The 17,491-nt window shown below is 43.6% G+C and overlaps 1 protein-coding gene across 1 annotated transcript in view; it reads left to right on the plus strand.

Annotated features, from left to right (window-relative positions):
- Window positions 1-2,771: 2,771 nt before the first annotated feature.
- Window positions 2,772-17,491, plus strand: part of LOC143283651 (ATP-dependent DNA helicase DDX11-like) — a 93,910-nt gene continuing 79,190 nt past the window's right edge. Inside the window, exons 1-8 of the mRNA XM_076589860.1 lie at window positions 2,772-2,932; window positions 4,918-5,060; window positions 7,557-7,660; window positions 8,972-8,997; window positions 11,376-11,449; window positions 12,363-12,446; window positions 14,577-14,807; window positions 17,236-17,343. Of these exons, the coding sequence (XP_076445975.1) occupies window positions 2,857-2,932; window positions 4,918-5,060; window positions 7,557-7,660; window positions 8,972-8,997; window positions 11,376-11,449; window positions 12,363-12,446; window positions 14,577-14,807; window positions 17,236-17,343 (846 nt within the window). The 5' untranslated portion in view covers window positions 2,772-2,856. The remainder of the gene's footprint in view (window positions 2,933-4,917; window positions 5,061-7,556; window positions 7,661-8,971; window positions 8,998-11,375; window positions 11,450-12,362; window positions 12,447-14,576; window positions 14,808-17,235; window positions 17,344-17,491) is intronic.

A 17,491-nucleotide genomic window follows, 5' to 3' on the forward strand; every position in this document is an offset into this window, starting at 1 on the left:
TATTTCTTTCCCAGACAATCATCATATCAAAATGAGCTACAGCAACATCATTCACAGAACCTTTCTTTTCATTCCTGTTATTCTTTGTCAGTCTTTTTCAAGCTCCATTAGCCCCACACCACCCCTTCCCCCATCTCACACACATCATTTCACTTGTTTCCTCCTCATTTTCCCTTCCCCCAGCATAAACACTCATAGAGCTGCACGATACCAGAACACAAAAGTCCCCCCTATCACTCTCCATCACATAGTCACACAGATGTTCCCAACCTCATCACGATTTGGGACAAAAGTTTTGGCCCCCTTTCACTCTCCATCATAGTAACATAGATGTTCCCAACCTCATCACGATTTGGGACAAAGGTTTTGGAAAGAAGATGAAAGGAACAATCAGTATACCTCTGGATTTAAAGCATCTGGCAGCACTTGAGTCCTTGACAGTTACACGGTACTGAGAGAAACAGGTCCTGATCTCAAGTATAATCATATACATGCACACACACAAGCATGCAATGATGCATACACACACACACACACATTAAATACAGCTAACAAAGAGATATACACTGTAAAAGGTTCCTCACATGTCAGTCTGAAGGTCATGCAGCATTTTCGCACAGCACTGAATGCAGGACGGGTACAACACATTGCCGTCGTTAACTCCCACAACCGTTGCCTGCACCAGAAACCGGTGCATGGCCATCTTTACTCATCCATCATTATCACAACATGACGGCGCCTGAACGCAACTCCGTGGCTGATTTCTTCTCCACTGTCAACATATCCAATCCTGTGGTCTGTCTCAATGTCTCCTGAAACAGAAAAATAAAATGTGAAATCTTTACCTTTCTTACAATTTACATCAGTGGGCACTGCATTTACTCACGGGCATGATACAAGCTCAATCCAACTGCAAGACATTCATCAACTGTCTGAACAGATCTTCCATGTTTTCTACTGCAACTGGAAAGATCAAATAACACATTATTAAAATAGTTATAATGAAGAAGAGATGGGATGGAGTCTGCTGAATGGCATATATTCATACAAACCAAACCAGCAACAGACTGAAAGAAGAGCTGATTCACTAATATTGTTGAGAAGCACTATCCCTATGGGAATGAAACAATAGATTTAAATGAGAGATCAACTGAAAGAGGATTTTGTACACATACACCTTTTTTCTTTTAAAAATTTTTTTTTTTTACATGTATAGAAAGATAACAAGAACTTGAGAAGCAGCAGTTGTTGTTTTTTTTTTAACTTGCATGGTCTAACTCTAAGGGTCAACTTAGTTTGAAACAAAAAGGTATGTGACAATAAACTGAAAGGAAAAGTTGGTGTGTTCACTCGAATATCAATGTTTGTTGGATCGCATAAGATGGCCTAGCATTCTTCACATCACATACATCACTTGATATCACTATGTATTTGTTGCTAATTCTCTTGAGGTTGATCACGATGGAAGCTGAATAATTTACAGTGGTTATAATTAATTTGTTCCATGCGCGCGCACACACACACACATGTGCATGTGATATAATGTGTATGTGTGTGTGACTGTGCATGTGTGTGTGTTTGCATAATGGGGTAGTGGCATGTGGTACACAACTTTTAATGAACCAAATCATTACAGTTATCACAAGTTTGTATGTGGATTTTGGTATAAGAAATTCTCAAACGATGACATAATAATTCTTTCACTTTCACTGCGTTGACCGCCACAATCATCAATTTGATTTTTACGCCGTTATTGTTGTTGGGTTGCGATGAAAGAAAAACAAGCTACAGAAAGTGACAGACCTATTAGTGAGGATGAAAACTTAGTCCTACTCTAAGTGGGTTCTCCGGCAGGCTACTATCACTTCACTTTTCGCCCTTCCGAGCTAGCCGGTCCCTTGCTGATCTATTGTACAAAATCGATAAATACTATGACATTCCAAAGTAGGTGCCTATCAACTTTCACCACTGACTATCAATCTTGCGCTGCCGATGTCACAAACATACCTGCGGGTTTTGCAACTTAAAACTACCGCTGTCATTTCCTTCTTGTTTATGTGTCTACATACCATAATGGGATTGAAAGTAGGCTAACTTGACACAATCGTGCAACACGAGTTAGACTCGCATTCAGTAATGGGGTATGGAGATGGAGGAACAATACAATAAAAGACCAGCTAAACCATTCCGATGACCTGAGTCATTTAAAGTTATTGCAAAAATGTTTGATCCCGGCAAAGCCCCTTTGATCCTCTCACTCTCCAGTTCTCCATGGCCGGAAATCACTGCGTGTGGACTGGTTCACAAACCTTATTTTAAGGACATAAACTTATGCCGGAATTCAAACCACTGATTTCTGATGACAATAAAAACAAAACGATACATAACTTGGAAATCATCCAATCAGCTACACACACAATCTGATATTGTCGACATTCGCGTCTGATCTGTGTTTTTGGTGTGATTTGCGTTAATGTGTACAATTTGACTAAAAAGATGTATGCTTCTCTTTCTTGTCCATCGGTATTTCTGTGATTAAAAAAGTATGTTTTTTCCCCACCATTCTGTTGGAAAGAGACTGTTCAATGGCGCTGAATAAAGCAAATGCGAAGTCTATAACTGCCAGGGAGAAAAGTGATTTCGTTTCGTTGCCGAAATGGCGGGAATTTCAACCGGAAGTCAAATCGTCTGCTTTGATTATTTGTGAAAAAAGTCCTCTGTGTTATGATAACTGTGATATTCAACAGTCTATAGTTTCCATCGACAATGGATCTTTTTGACGATGACGATGACGACTTGCTTGCTGCAGTGGAACTGGACTGCATATCGGAGGGAAAAGAAAACTCAGCAAATAAAATGCAAACAGAAAGTAAAACTGCACGATTGAACGAAGGCACAAAATGTGGATCTGAATGCCCATCATCGATGCAAAGTACGGTTTTCGATCATAACAGAATGTGTGGTGAATGAGTACAGGTGGGGAGGGTTGTGCCGAAAGGATAAGGTACAAGATGGAGTGCAAAGACTTGCGAAACTAAAGATTGCACACACATGTACACACACACGCACGCACGCACTGATATAATTATTACACAACTGTCTTGTCATGATTGTCTACTAGGGTGATGAGAGTATGCATGTATCCTCATACAGTCCCTGAACCAAAATGGACCTGTATAGCTGCATTACCGCTATCGGATATACTAATATAGAAAAAATGTGCCCAAATATATGGCCTTCCATGCTATGCTTTGATATTGTCTTTGTCTTTACTTTCACTTCCACCCTTGTGTTGAGTCCCAGTCAAGGTTTCCAGTGTTGGATCAGCAGTGACTGGCATGGAGGGGCATGGGGTGACCTGTAGTAAAGGTTTTACTCCACGAGAAGGTGTTATGACTAAAATTGATCAATAGGGTATTAATTGGGTACCTGCATGTGTTGAATGACAGGCATTACTTGGCTCCGCAACTAAGCCATTCTTGTTGTCAGTAGGGAGCTTAGTTGGTGGTGTTCTTAGTATGTTAAATCAGAACAGTCACTACCAAACACCACCAAAGTGACTCAGCAGTAGTGCAGGGTCTTCTGTGGTGTGTGGCCTCTGGCGACCTAACATTGATGGTTCCCTTTGGACTGCTGGCACTGTGACTGTGACAGACAAACCTGCGTGTGGCTGTGTATGTGGCATGTATGGCTGCGAATGAGCGGCATGGAAGTAATGCCACTGAAATGGTGCAAATGATGGGGCAGCGAAAAAAAAATTTGAAAAAGAAAGGACAGGCATCACTGAACATGACTGATCAATGTGGTTCAGCAGCAGGGCCAGGTCCTCTCTGAAGTGTGGAAGCTTGGCAGCCTCACATTGACCGTTTCCTGTGGACTGCTGGCAATGGGACCACAGCTGATGAGCATACACATGGCTGTGGGGGAGGGGATAATGCCACTGAAACTGGTTCTTATGAGAGTGAGAGGGCAACAGAACATAGGGGTGGGGAGGGGGACAGCGGGGAATTAAATAGCTGGTGTCACTGTCTGCTTGTATATTCAAGATCTGCCAAGCAAAAAAGCAAAACAAAACAAAACAAAACAACAACAAAAATCATTGTTGCGAAGCTATACTCTACTACTATGCTCAGCATCCATGTTTAGAAGTCATCAAGTCAGATATGGAAAACCAGAATCTCTGTGAATATCTGTATCTAACTATATAGAATGCAAACATTTCAGTTGCATAAAACGCAGCCTGTTTTTTTTGCTTTTGTTCTTCTTTTGCTTTTATTTATTTATTTGATTTCTTGGAGAAAAAAAAAAGACAAAGAAAAGAAGTAGAAGATGACTTAAGTCATTGAGCCATGCACCTGAGCATTGCTCTGACGTCAAAATCCGTCACATAAAAACAGTTTTCACATTCCTACATATATGCATAAACCACAAAGAAAGGGGACTGATTTCTACAGTATTTCTGGATGCGTCCACGCATAATTTGGAAGAAAAACAGTATATTTTCTGTATTTTTGCCCGCTACATTATGGCATGGAAGCCTGCTGAGGCTATAAACTCCCCTGGTTTAAATGGGTTAAAGGCAGAAAAAAAACTAATAAAAAGTAAACGTGTGTGTCTGCAAACAAATATATATATATACATATATATATATAGAGAGAGATTCACATAGATATAGATGTTTATATAGATATACAGGTGTAAAGATGTTGGAGTCTCCTGTCGGACTGACGGATGAGTAGGCAGGCAGGCTTATCTGTCGGTGTGTGTCCTCATATGGGAGAAGAGGCCAATTCTGGATGCGCAGCACTTCCCACAGGTGTTGCAAAGGAAAACTTCTCCAGAAGTTGGGATGTAAAGATATAAACATACAAATATACACACATTTGTGTACATGTGTACAATGTATGTGTTTTCCAGATGCAGAAAGAGAGGTTGTGGCACTTCCAGAGGCCTTCCCATTTCCCTTTGAGCCGTACGGGATCCAGCAAGAGTTCATGAAGCAGCTTTACCGAACACTGCAGGGAGGGAAGATTGGCATCTTTGAAAGCCCCACAGGCACAGTCAGTATACCTGTGGATTGGTCAGTCTGTTGGTTGGTAGATCATATCAGTAGGTCTGTTTTGTGATCTGTGAATTGATAAAGGGGAGGCTGTGGCAGAATGGTTTAGGCAATGGACTTGTGATCCAGTGTTGACCAGTGATCAGGGTTTGAGGCTATTTTTCAGCATGGTGTTGTGTCCTTGGGAAAGACATGTTACTCTTAATGTTCTCACTCCACCCAGGTGTGAATGAAAGACATGTTACTCTGAATGTTCTCACTCCACCCAGGTGTGAATGAAAGACATGTTACTCTGAATGTTCTCACTCCACCCAGGTGTGAATGAAAGACATGTTACTTTGAATTTTCTCACTCCACCCAGGTGTGAATGAAAGACATGTTACTCTGAATGTTCTCACTCCACCCAGGTGTGAATGAAAGACATGTTACTCTGAATTTTCTCACTCTGACCAGATGTGAATGAAAGACATGTTACTCTGAATGCTCTCACTCCACCCAGGTGTGAATGAAAGACATGTTACTCTGAATGTTCTCACTCCACCCAGGTGTGAATGAAAGACACGTTACTCTGAATTTTCTCACTTCGAGCAGGTGTGAATGGGTATCTGATTTCACTTTTCAGTTGGGGAGGGTTGAACTCGGTGAAAGATGACTGGGCCCTGCGTTCACATACAATGCTGTAGACACAGTGAATATGAATTCACTAGCCCTATGACCGCAAAGGTTATGGCACCTTGAACCTTTAATATTATTGATTCACAGAGCCTAATCCTGGGACTGTTGATCAGCTTTTCACAAATCAGTGTGCTCGGTTTTAGTTTGTGTTGAATTTTTTTTTTAATTCCACAAAATGACAATGATCAATGTCAGCGACATGTTCCAGGTTTATGTGCATGGGATGTGTGTGTACTTGTGCCAAATTGTCTTTTTCAGGTTTCTTTGATGTGTATGTTTGTGTTTGTGTACAGGGGAAGTTGTGAAGTTTGATATGTGGCATTCTCAAGTGGCTGATGTGTGTGTGTGTGTGTGTGTGTGTGTGTGTGTGTATGTGTGTGTATGTGTGTGCGGACACAGGGAAAGTCAATGAGTTTGCTACACAACACTCTCAAATGGCCGATGTGTATGTGTGTGTACTACAGGGAAGTTTGATATGCAGCACCCTAGTATGGCTGATATGTGAGTATGAGTGTGTGTGTGTGTGTGTGTGTGTGTGTGTGTGCAGGGGAAGTCGCTAAGTCTGATATGCAGCACTCTCAAATGTCTTACATGTGTATGTGTGTTTACAGGGGAAGTCACTCCACGGCCTCAAATGGCTGATATGTGTGTTAGTTTACAGGGGAAGTCACTCCACAGCCTCAAATGGCTGATATGTGTGTTAGTTTACAGGGGAAGTCACTCCACGGCCTCAAATGGCTGATATGTGTGTTAGTTTACAGGGGAAGTCACTCCACAGCCTCAAATGGCTGATATGTGTGTTAGTTTACAGGGGAAGTCACTCCACGGCCTCAAATGGCTGATATGTGTGTTAGTTTACAGGGGAAGTCACTCCACAGCCTCAAATGGCTGATATGTGTGTTAGTTTACAGGGGAAGTCACTCCACAGCCTCAAATGGCTGATATGTGTGTTAGTTTACAGGGGAAGTCACTCCACAGCCTCAAATGGCTGATATGTGTGTTAGTTTACAGGGGAAGTCACTCCACGGCCTCAAATGGCTGATATGTGTGTTAGTTTACAGGGGAAGTCACTCCACGGCCTCAAATGGCTGATATGTGTGTTAGTTTACAGGGGAAGTCACTCCACGGCCTCAAATGGCTGACATGTGTGTTAGTTTACAGGGGAAGTCACTCCACGGCCTCAAATGGCTGATATGTGTGTTAGTTTACAGGGGAAGTCACTCCACGGCCTCAAATGGCTGATATGTGTGTTAGTTTACAGGGGAAGTCACTCCACGGCCTCAAATGGCTGATATGTGTGTTAGTTTACAGGGGAAGTCACTCCACGGCCTCAAATGGCTGATATGTGTGTTAGTTTACAGGGGAAGTCACTCCACGGCCTCAAATGGCTGATATGTGTGTTAGTTTACAGGGGAAGTCACTCCACGGCCTCAAATGGCTGATATGTGTGTTAGTTTACAGGGGAAGTCAGTGAGTTTGATATGTGGTGGCCTCAAATGGCTGAATTGTGTGTTTGTATACAGGGGAAGTTAATGAGTTTGATATGCGATGCCCTCAGATTGCTGATAATGTGTGTGTATTCAGGGGACATCACTGAGTTTGATATGCAGTGCCCTCAAATTGCTGATAAGTGTGTGTATTCAGAGGGCATCACTGAGTTTGATATGCAGTGCCCTCAAATGGCTCTCTGTGTGTGCATGTGTACACAGGGGACATAACTGACTTTGATATGCAGTGCCCTCAAATGGTTGTGTGTGTGTGTGTGTGTGTGTGTGTGTGTGTGTGTGCGTGTGTGTGTGTGTGTGTGTGTGTGTGTACACAGGGGAAGTCACTGAGTTTGATATGCGGTGCCCTGAAATGGCTGAAGGACTTTCAGGAGAAACAGAAACGTGAGGTGGATGCCGTGCTGAATGAAGGATCCCACGGGTGAGTCGTTTCTTCCATCATCAGGGTGGACACTGGTTTTGACAGGTTCAGTGGCTGAAAGGTTAGAGTGCTGGATTCTCACCTGAGCTCCATCCCCAGTTCAGATGCACTTGGTGGGTGAAGGGTGGAGATTTTTCCCATTTCCCATGTCGGCATGTGTGCAGACCTGCTGGTGCCTGAACCCCCTTCATGAAGGTCAAACGCGCACGTTAAAGATCCTGTGATCCATGTCAGGGTTCAGTGGGTTATAGAAACAAGAACATACCCAGCATGCACACCCCTGAAAACAGAGTATGGCTGCCTACATGGCAGGGTAAAACTGGTCATGACGTAAAATCCGATTGTTTCATGCATAAAAGTGAACGTTGGAGTTGCAACCCAGAAATAAAGAAGAATATGAATATTAAGTTTTTAAGAATTTGCAGAAAATAACATGCCTTTTTTTTAAGATGCTTGAAAGTTTCAAAGTTGACCTAGGTTTGTAAAAGTGTTAAACTTTGGACTCTTTATTACTGATTAAAGAACATTAACTCTTTCACTGCCATTGGCGACCTTAGTTGACTAGACAGTGCACCGCCATAGTCAACTTCAGTCGACATCCAGGGGTCATGTTAAAAGGACCGTGTTTCACACTGTAACAAAGCTTGACAGCTGTAGCCAGTTTCCCATCAACAGAACCTTTCCTCCCTGACCCAGCTTAAAATCGAACAAGTCCATTGTGGTGTTTTGACCACAACCGAAGCCTGTGACTGAGAGTATCGTATCTGAGATATTTTGAGCTGCGGAGCGTTTTTTACACAGAAACTTGACGGTGAAAGAGTTGGAAAAAACGCAGAAAACCCTGAAAGAAAACTTGCATTCTTTCTGTCTGTTGTAAAAAGCACAGCTGTGAAATGTTCCACAGAAATTTGAATTCAAATTGCAATAATGATTTATAAAAACTTACTCCCCCCAAAATCATTATGAATGAAAATACCTGCACTCAAAATGTCATGCATTTCATCCAGGACGTTCTGACTTTTTAAATTTTGGTCTCTGGTGTTTTAAAGATTTTGAATGTAAAAAAGAATGTTATAACCAGTATGAACCCTGATTTCTTTCATGTTCTGCATTCAGGAGTAAAAATGATAGGTATTTACAATGCATCCTACCTCCTTAGCACAGGGGCCTAAGTCCTCTTACAACTGACATCAGTTTGGGGAAAAAATTGGGTGAGACCATTGCTTCTCTTCCTCGTTTTTTGTTCTAAAAGCTTGTACCAGAAATGTTGATGGTGGTCCACAGTTTTTATTGTATTTTTATTTGTTCCAGAAATCAAGGCTCAAGTACCAACACAGGTATGCATTGTAATAATTTTTTTTGTTTTGTTTTGTAGTTGTTGTTTATTCTTTTTTGTTGTTATTTTTAAGTTGGCATTATAGTGTTAAAAGATTGTTACTTCTGAAGCTGATGTTACAGTATCATGGAGAACAGTATAATACTTTTAATGTGTTTTGATTGTGGACAGTATTCATGTGCTTGTTTATAATGGTGGAGTATGACCCAGGCAGTAGTCACTGTTTCTGAAGAAAAAATAGGAAATGTTTATTTATAGAATAGTGGAATATTGAGTAGTCATTGTGAAGAAAAAGTAAGAAAGGTTCGTTTATAGAGTAGTGGAGCATGGAATTTGTTTGATAAGAACTTCACATGTTAAATCCATGAATCAATCACAGTTTTTTTCTTAGAAGACTTACTCTAAAAGGTTGAGAGTGAACTTTATGTTCTTTCGACCTCTTTACTACTGTCGACGAGTTTTCTCATCAGTGAAGGACTGTCACCTCACTGAGATAAGACACAGCTTACAGGTCAGGATGTCAGTGAAGGACTGTCACCTCACTGAGACAAGACACAGTTTACAGGTCAGGATGTCAGTGAAGAGCTGTCACCTCACTGATATATGACACAGCTTACAGGTCAGGATGTCAGTGAAGGGCTGTCACCTCACTGAGATAGGACAGAGCTTACAGGTCAGGGTGTCAGTGAAGGGCTGTCACCTCACTGAGATAAGACAGAGCTAGCAGGTCAGGATGTCAGTGAAGGGCTGTCGCCTCACTGAGATAAGACAGAGCTAGCAGGTCAGGATGTCAGTGAAGGGCTGTCGCCTCACTGAGATAAGACAGAGCTAGCAGGTCAGGGTGTCAGTGAAGGGCTGTCGCCTCACTGAGATAAGACAGAGCTAGCAGGTCAGGATGTCAGTGAAGGGCTGTCACCTCACTGAGATAAGACAGAGCTAGCAGGTCAGGATGTCAGTGAAGGGCTGTCGCCTCACTGAGATAAGACAGAGCTAGCAGGTCAGGATGTCAGTGAAGGGCTGTCGCCTCACTGAGATAAGACAGTCATGATTCATAAACAGTTTGGCTGTCTCTGCTGCAGTCAGTCTTTTTTCCATTCTTTGTCGATGATGATGACATTTTGAGATAAAAACTCAGCAAAAATTGATGAAGAAATGTTGAATTGACTAGTCAAATACCCCCGAAAGGGGAGTATGGCAACCTACATGGTGGGCTGAAAACAGTCATACACGTAAAAGCCCACTCGTGTACATACGAGTGAGTGTTGGAGCTGCAGCCCAGGAACGCCGAAGAAGAAGACCAGTCAAACAAAGCTTTGCTTTACTGTTTCCGGAATGCATAAACGGTTCATCTTAGAACGCCAACTATACCAAGCAAGAATCAACTGCTCTAGAACAGTGTGCTGGTACGAGAATACTCATACCTGGTCCACAGGGGAAGTTGACTTGTACCTGGAACAGAATGAGTGAAAAGAAAACTGACCTGGCTGTGATGTGCAGGTGGAGGGGAGGCGTGAGTGATGGCCTTCACAAAGAAAACTGACCTGGCTGTGATGTGATGTGCAGGTGGAGAGGAGGCGTGAGTGATGGCCTTCACAAAGAAAACTGACCTGGCTGTGATGTGCAGGTGGAGGGGACGCAGACTGGGTGACGGCCTTCACAAAGAAAACTGACCTGGCTGTGATGTGCAGATGGAGGGGAGGTGACTAGGTGACGGCCTTCACAAAGAAAACTGACCTGGCTGTGATGTGCAGGTGGAGGGGAGGCAGACAGTGATGGCCTTCACAAAGAAAACTGACCTGGCTGTGATGTGCAGGTGGAGGGGAGGCAGACAGTGATGGCCTTCACAAAGAAAACTGACCTGGCTGTGATGTGCAGGTGGCGGGGACGCAGACTGGGTGACGGCCTTCACAAAGAAAACTGACCTGGCTGTGATGTGGCAGATGAGGATGGGACTGGGTGCGGCCTTTCAAAATGAAAACTGACCTGCTGTGATGAGGCAAGCGTGATGGCCTTCACGAAAACTGACCTGGCTGTGATGTGCAGGTGGAGGGGACGCAGACTGGGTGATGGCCTTCACAAAGAAAACTGACCTGGCTGTGATGTGCAGGTGGAGGGGAGGCGTGAGTGATGGCCTTCACAAAGAAAACTGACCTGGCTGTGATGTGCAGGTGGAGGGGACGCAGACTGGGTGATGGCCTTCACAAAGAAAACTGACCTGGCTGTGATGTGCAGGTAGAGGGGACGCAGACAGTGACGGCCTTCACAAAGAAAACTGACCTGGCTGTGATGTGCAGGTGGAGGGGAGGCAGACAGTGATGGCCTTCACAAAGAAAACTAAAACCCTTCACAAAGAAAACTAAACCTGGTTGTGATGTGCAGGTGGAGGGGACGCAGACTGGGTGACGGCCTTCACAAAGAAGAAAGAACAGGAGGAAAAAATTGGGCAGGCCAAGGTCTGTTTCCATTTTCTTCCTTTCAGCAGAATCTCCTTTGCTTTTGTGTTTGTTTCTCTATGTGTAATTCTGTTTGCTGTTTCCGCATTCATCATTGTCATTTTGTCTTTTCTTGGCCATGTTGATTGTTGTTGATGCTTGTGGTTTGTTGTTGTTGTTTGTTTGTTAGTTTTAAAATAAAGCTTTTTTTTTTTTTTTTTTGCTTTTGCCTTAGCATTTGGATAGTTTGAAAAAACAAGCATACAGTTAAAAAAAAACAACAACTGAAAGTGAAAAGACCTTCACTCATTATGGACAAATTCTGAGATCAACCGTAATTGCAGAGGTGGAGGAATTTTTCTTGATCAGCAAGTTTTCAGCCCAGGTGATGACTACTCTGGTGCAGAAAGCGACTAGAACAAACTCCATATTCTCCCAAGACTGATGGATACCTTTTATGGATATGTCTGTCTGAAAGTGTGTGAGTAGGGGTGGTGGAGGGGGGGGGGGAGTCATCAGCTGATTAACGTTGGTTTCTCTGATTTGGAGATTCCTCATGCCCAGAAACTGACAAAAACCCTAGCTCAGATGTCTGTCTGATTTTGTGTTCATTAGACACTGATGATTATTTTATGAAATAGTCTTGTTGATGATCTTGTGTGATTCTCAAGGCTCCCCCGTGTGTGTTGTTGATGTTGTGTTCATGTGTTTGTGTGTGTGTGCATGTGTGTGTGTGCATATGTGTGTGCATGTGTGTGTGTGTATACCTGCATGCATGCATTCAAGTGCATATGTGTGTGTGTGAGACTGAGTGATTATATGTATCTTCTGTCATGAACTGTCTAGTTGTTGTAGTAGTTCTTGTATTTCAAAGCTGCATTACACAGATATCTTAAGTTTTGTGTTTAAAAATTGAATTGTGGAACTTGTACAGAGAGAACAGGAACTGATCACCAGACGTGAGAACAGATTGAAAACTATCCGTTCCTCCAGCAAAGTCTGCAGAGGGAAAAGAAAGGTAAAGTGTGTGTGTGTGTGTGCATGTGTGTGTGTGTTTGTGTGCATGTGTGTGTGTGTGTGTGCATGTGTGTGTGTGTTTGTGTGCATGTGTGTGTGTGTGTGTGTGCATGTGTGTGTGCATGTGTGTGTGTGTGTGCATGTGTGTGTGTGTGTGTGTGTGCATGTGTGTGTGTGTGTGCATGTGTGTGTGTGCATGTGTGTGTGTGTGTGTGTGTGTGCATTGTGTGTGGTTGTGTACCTGTGTATGCATGGACATGTGTTGCTCTTGTTTCTGTCAGTCATTCATTTCCATGCTTTTTTGTTTATGTTGATACAGTGATGTGTGTCTGCGTTTCATGTGTGTGTGTGTGTGTGTGTGTGTGTGTGCCTGCATGCTTAGTAATGTACACATGGGTATGCAAGGTATGCACTTCTCTGTGTCTGTAATCTGTCCGTTGCCACTGTGTTGGTGCACTAGTATTATTTCCTGGCTTCACCCGTTCATGATTGATGCAGCTGACAAATGGCCAATGAAAAAGTTCATTCAAGAGATGGACCTTGACCTCACTGTAATGTGTTTCATGACTGTTCCAACTTCTGACGGCTTCAGCCCACTCTGAACGAAAAATTATGTTTATTGCAATGATCCACAGTGGGTTGTTGGCTCATTAATCTGGGCTAATTACTCTTAACTGGAGATTCTTCACACCTTGAAACTTTGACTAAAACCTAGCTCAGGTGCTGAACAGCACGTAAGCTTCACCCATTTAACCCTTGTGAATGTACAGCCACAGCAGGCTTCTGTGCCATACTGACTGGGGAAAATGTTGGAAGTACATTGAAATGAACTGTTTTTTCCTCCAGACTGGCATGTGTGGACATGGCTGGAAATACTGTGAAAGTTAGTTCCTACTGCTTGCAGTTCATGTGAATGTCAAAACATTTGTATTTTGTATTTGTATTTGTATTTCTTTGTATCACAACAGATTCCTCTGTGTGAAATTTGGGCTGCTCTCCCCAGGGAGAGTGCATCGCTATAATACAGCACCACCCTTTTTTTTTATTTTTTCCTGCATGCAGTTTTATTTGTTTTTCCTATCGAAGCGGATTTTTCTACAGAATTTTGCCAGGAACAGCCCTTTTGTTGCTGTGGGTTCTTTTACATGCGCTAAGTGCATGCTGCACACGGCACCTCGGTTTATTGTCTCATCCGAGTGACTAGCATCCAGACTACCACTCAAGGTCTAGTGGAGGGGGAGAAAATATCGGCGGCTGAGCCGTGATTCGAACCAGCGCGCTTTGATTCTCTCGCTCCCTAGGCGGACGTGTTACCTCTAGGCCATCACTTACATGGAAACTGTTTTACTGAAACAAAGTTTGACGACAGAGCACTGCTTGGGTGCTTTGCTGAACGAGTCAGTGGGAGGCTGATCCACTTTTGTCAGAGTAAGCAAACAAACAGAACGTAACCTACGTGTGTGGACATTACCTGGCCATTTGGCATGTATATACCAGATGCTGATATAACGATGTCTCATGAAAAAACATTATTAGGAATTCTGATGAGTTAAAATTCTTAGAGGTCCTAGGGACATATCTGCCATCATTCTACAAGGTAGTCTCAGACCACATTCAGAGGGTCACTTTGATGCAGCACATTCCAGTCAAACTGCCTTCCTACACAATGGCTTGTAAATGCTGGCATTCCTTCCAGGTTTTGGGGCCAAGATATGATGAAGGGAAAGGACTCTTGGCAATATCCACATTGCTTCCCCTGTGCTCTTTCATTTTGAAGATGGGATAAGTTGTAAACTGGTTAATGACATTGTAATATGTACTCGGAGTTTTTTCCCTCCACTATTTTATTGGCCTTCTTTGCGGCATTCCAGAAGGGGCATAAATGTAGATATACATTACATTGTTATAATCCAATTTATAACTTTTTCCGTCTTTGAAATGAAAGAGTGCAGGGAAAGAAATTTGGATATTACCAAACTCTTCTCCATGGCAGATGATCCTGGCATCATTTTTAGAAGTTCCCAGGGACCCACTCAGTGTACACACAGTGTGTTCTTTATGTTTTCGAAGCATGAAGGGTGCGTGTTATGATTAATCAGAATCCCTGAAGGTTCCGCCTTTTGTCTGTCAGCTTGTACAGCTGGAGGATGAGTTCGATTCTCTCCTTCAAGGGGCCAGCACCGACGCCCAAAAAGCATTCACTTCAGAGATGGAAGCGGTCAAACGCCAGTGTCTGGAGGAAGCGGCTTCCTCAAAGGACAACGATGACGATTCCAATCTCATTCCTGAGGATTACGAAAGCGATGAGGAGAAGAGGAAAGAAGAGGAAGAGGATGAAGAGGAAGCTTGCCATGTGACAAAGGTAGTGAGCCCTGAATGGTTTCCTGGGTGTGAGTTGAATAGATCTGATGATGCCAAGCAATGTGAGGAGAGTTGTCTGTGTGCTTTGATGTGACCAGGAGTGTGGGGAGAGTTGTCTGTGTGCTTTGATGTGAAGGGGAGTGTGAGGAGAGTTGTCTGTGTGCTTTGATGTGAAGGGGAGTGTGGGGAGAGTTGTCTGTGTGCTTTGATGTGAAGGGGAGTGTGGGGAGAGTTGTCTGTGTGCTTTGATGTGAAGGGGAGTGTGGGGAGAGTTGTCTGTGTGCTTTGATGTGAAGGGGAGTGTGGGGAGAGTTGTCTGTGTGCTTTGATGTGAACAGGAGTGTGGGGAGAGTTGTCTGTGTGCTTTGATGTGAAGGGGAGTGTGGGGAGAGTTGTCTGTGTGCTTTGATGTGAACAGGAGTGTGGGGAGAGTTGTCTGTGTGCTTTGATGTGAAGGGGAGTGTGGGGAGAGTTGTCTGTGTGCTTTGATGTGAACAGGACTGTGGGGAGAGTTGTCTGTGTGCTTTGATGTGAAGGGGAGTGTGGGGAGAGTTGTCTGTGTGCTTTGATGTGAAGGGGAGTGTGGGGAGAGTTGTCTGTGTGCTTTGATGTGAACAGGACTGTGGGGAGAGTTGTCTGTGTGCTTTGATGTGACCAGGACTGTGGGGAGAGTTGTCTGTGTGCTTTGATGTGAACAGGAGTGTGGGGAGAGTTGTCTGTGTGCTTTGATGTGAAGGGGAGTGTGGGGAGAGTTGTCTGTGTGCTTTGATGTGAAGGGGAGTGTGGGGAGAGTTGTCTGTGTGCTTTGATGTGAAGGGGAGTGTGGGGAGAGTTGTCTGTGTGCTTTGATGTGAACAGGAGTGTGGGGAGAGTTGTCTGTGTGCTTTGATGTGAACAGGAGTGTGTGGAGAGTTGTCTGTGTGCTTTGATGTGAAGGGGAGTGTGGGGAGAGTTGTCTGTGTGCTTTGATGTGAACAGGAGTGTGTGGAGAGTTGTCTGTGTGCTTTGATGTGAAGGGGAGTGTGGGGAGAGTTGTCTGTGTGCTTTGATGTGAACAGGAGTGTGGGGAGAGTTGTCTGTGTGCTTTGATGTGAAGGGGAGTGTGGGGAGAGTTGTCTGTGTGCTTTGATGTGAACAGGAGTGTGTGGAGAGTTGTCTGTGTGCTTTGATGTGAAGGGGAGTGTGGGGAGAGTTGTCTGTGTGCTTTGATGTGAAGGGGAGTGTGGGGAGAGTTGTCTGTGTGCTTTGATGTGAAGGGGAGTGTGGGGAGAGTTGTCTGTGTGCTTTGATGTGAAGGGGAGTGTGGGGAGAGTTGTCTGTGTGCTTTGATGTGAAGGGGAGTGTGGGGAGAGTTGTCTGTGTGCTTTGATGTGAAGGGGAGTGTGGGGAGAGTTGTCTGTGTGCTTTGATGTGAAGGGGAGTGTGGGGAGAGTTGTCTGTGTGCTTTGATGTGAACAGGAGTGTGGGGAGAGTTGTCTGTGTGCTTTGATGTGAAGGGGAGTGTGGGGAGAGTTGTCTGTGTGCTTTGATGTGACCAGGAGTGTGGGGAGAGTTGTCTGTGTGCTTTGATGTGAAGGAGTGTGGGGAGAGTTGTCTGTGTGCTTTGATGTGAAGGGGAGTGTGGGGAGAGTTGTCTGTGTGCTTTGATTTGAAGGGGAGTATGAGGAGGTTGGTGTGTGGCTGGCAGATTTCAACACTTAGCGTTTATCTTTTTGTTGTAAATGATTCAACGCCCTTAATATTTTGTGCCTAGTGAATGGGAAGCTTGCTCTGTAAACGGGGGATGGATGAAAGGGGAGGGTGGAGGCAAAGAGAGAGAATTGGAGGAGGGTTATGAGGGGGGATGGAGGGGGTGCATGGAGGACTTTCTGGGTTAGAGATAGGAGGACAATATTGTGTGTGTGTGTGTGACTTTCCTTCTTCCAAATCATCTTTCATTCTTTGTTTGCTGTTTGGCTTTGTTTACTTATTGTCAGATCCTTGCACTCAGCTCTTTCAAGTCTGGCCTTGAAGCCTTCGTCTCTCGAAAACAGGCCCTCCCTCTTTCCGTCCATAGTTGTTGTTTTTTTCCAGCCTTCTGTCTGCATGTGTTCATCAGTTATGTGTTTCGTCTCTTTGGTTTGTTTATGAACGCATGTGAACGTTGGGAGTGAGAGCGCTTTGATTTGTCTCTTCACTAGATTTAGCATGATATCAATACATTACTGATTATTATCTTTGATTTGTGTCTTTGTAAGATTCAGCGTGATATCAATACATTACTGATTATTATCTTTGATTTGTCTCTTTATAAGATTCAGCGTGATATCAATACATTACTTATTATTTGATTATTATTGTTATTATTGTTATGATTAGTTTTTCATTATTGTCATCATCATTGTTGTTGTCATTATTCGCTTTTAGATGATATACTTTTCTGTGTGCAGATCTACTACTGCAGTCGTACTCACTCCCAGCTGGCGCAGTTTGTCAGGGAGATTGTCAAGAGCCCCTTTGGTGAAGACACCAGAGTGATTTCCCTTGGCTCTAGACAGGTAAAAACAGCTGATGATGGACGTGCTGAGTGGCCTGTTAGCTATTGTCCTTAGGGTCAAGCTGCTTGAAGCTAGTCTTCTTTAAAAGTAAAAAAGAAAAGAAAAAGAAAAGAAAGAAAATTGCTGCCTTTGTCCATGCATGATGTGT

This window comes from Babylonia areolata, chromosome 7 (genome assembly GCF_041734735.1).
Source record: "Babylonia areolata isolate BAREFJ2019XMU chromosome 7, ASM4173473v1, whole genome shotgun sequence".
Taxonomy (NCBI): Eukaryota; Metazoa; Mollusca; class Gastropoda; order Neogastropoda; family Buccinidae; genus Babylonia; species Babylonia areolata.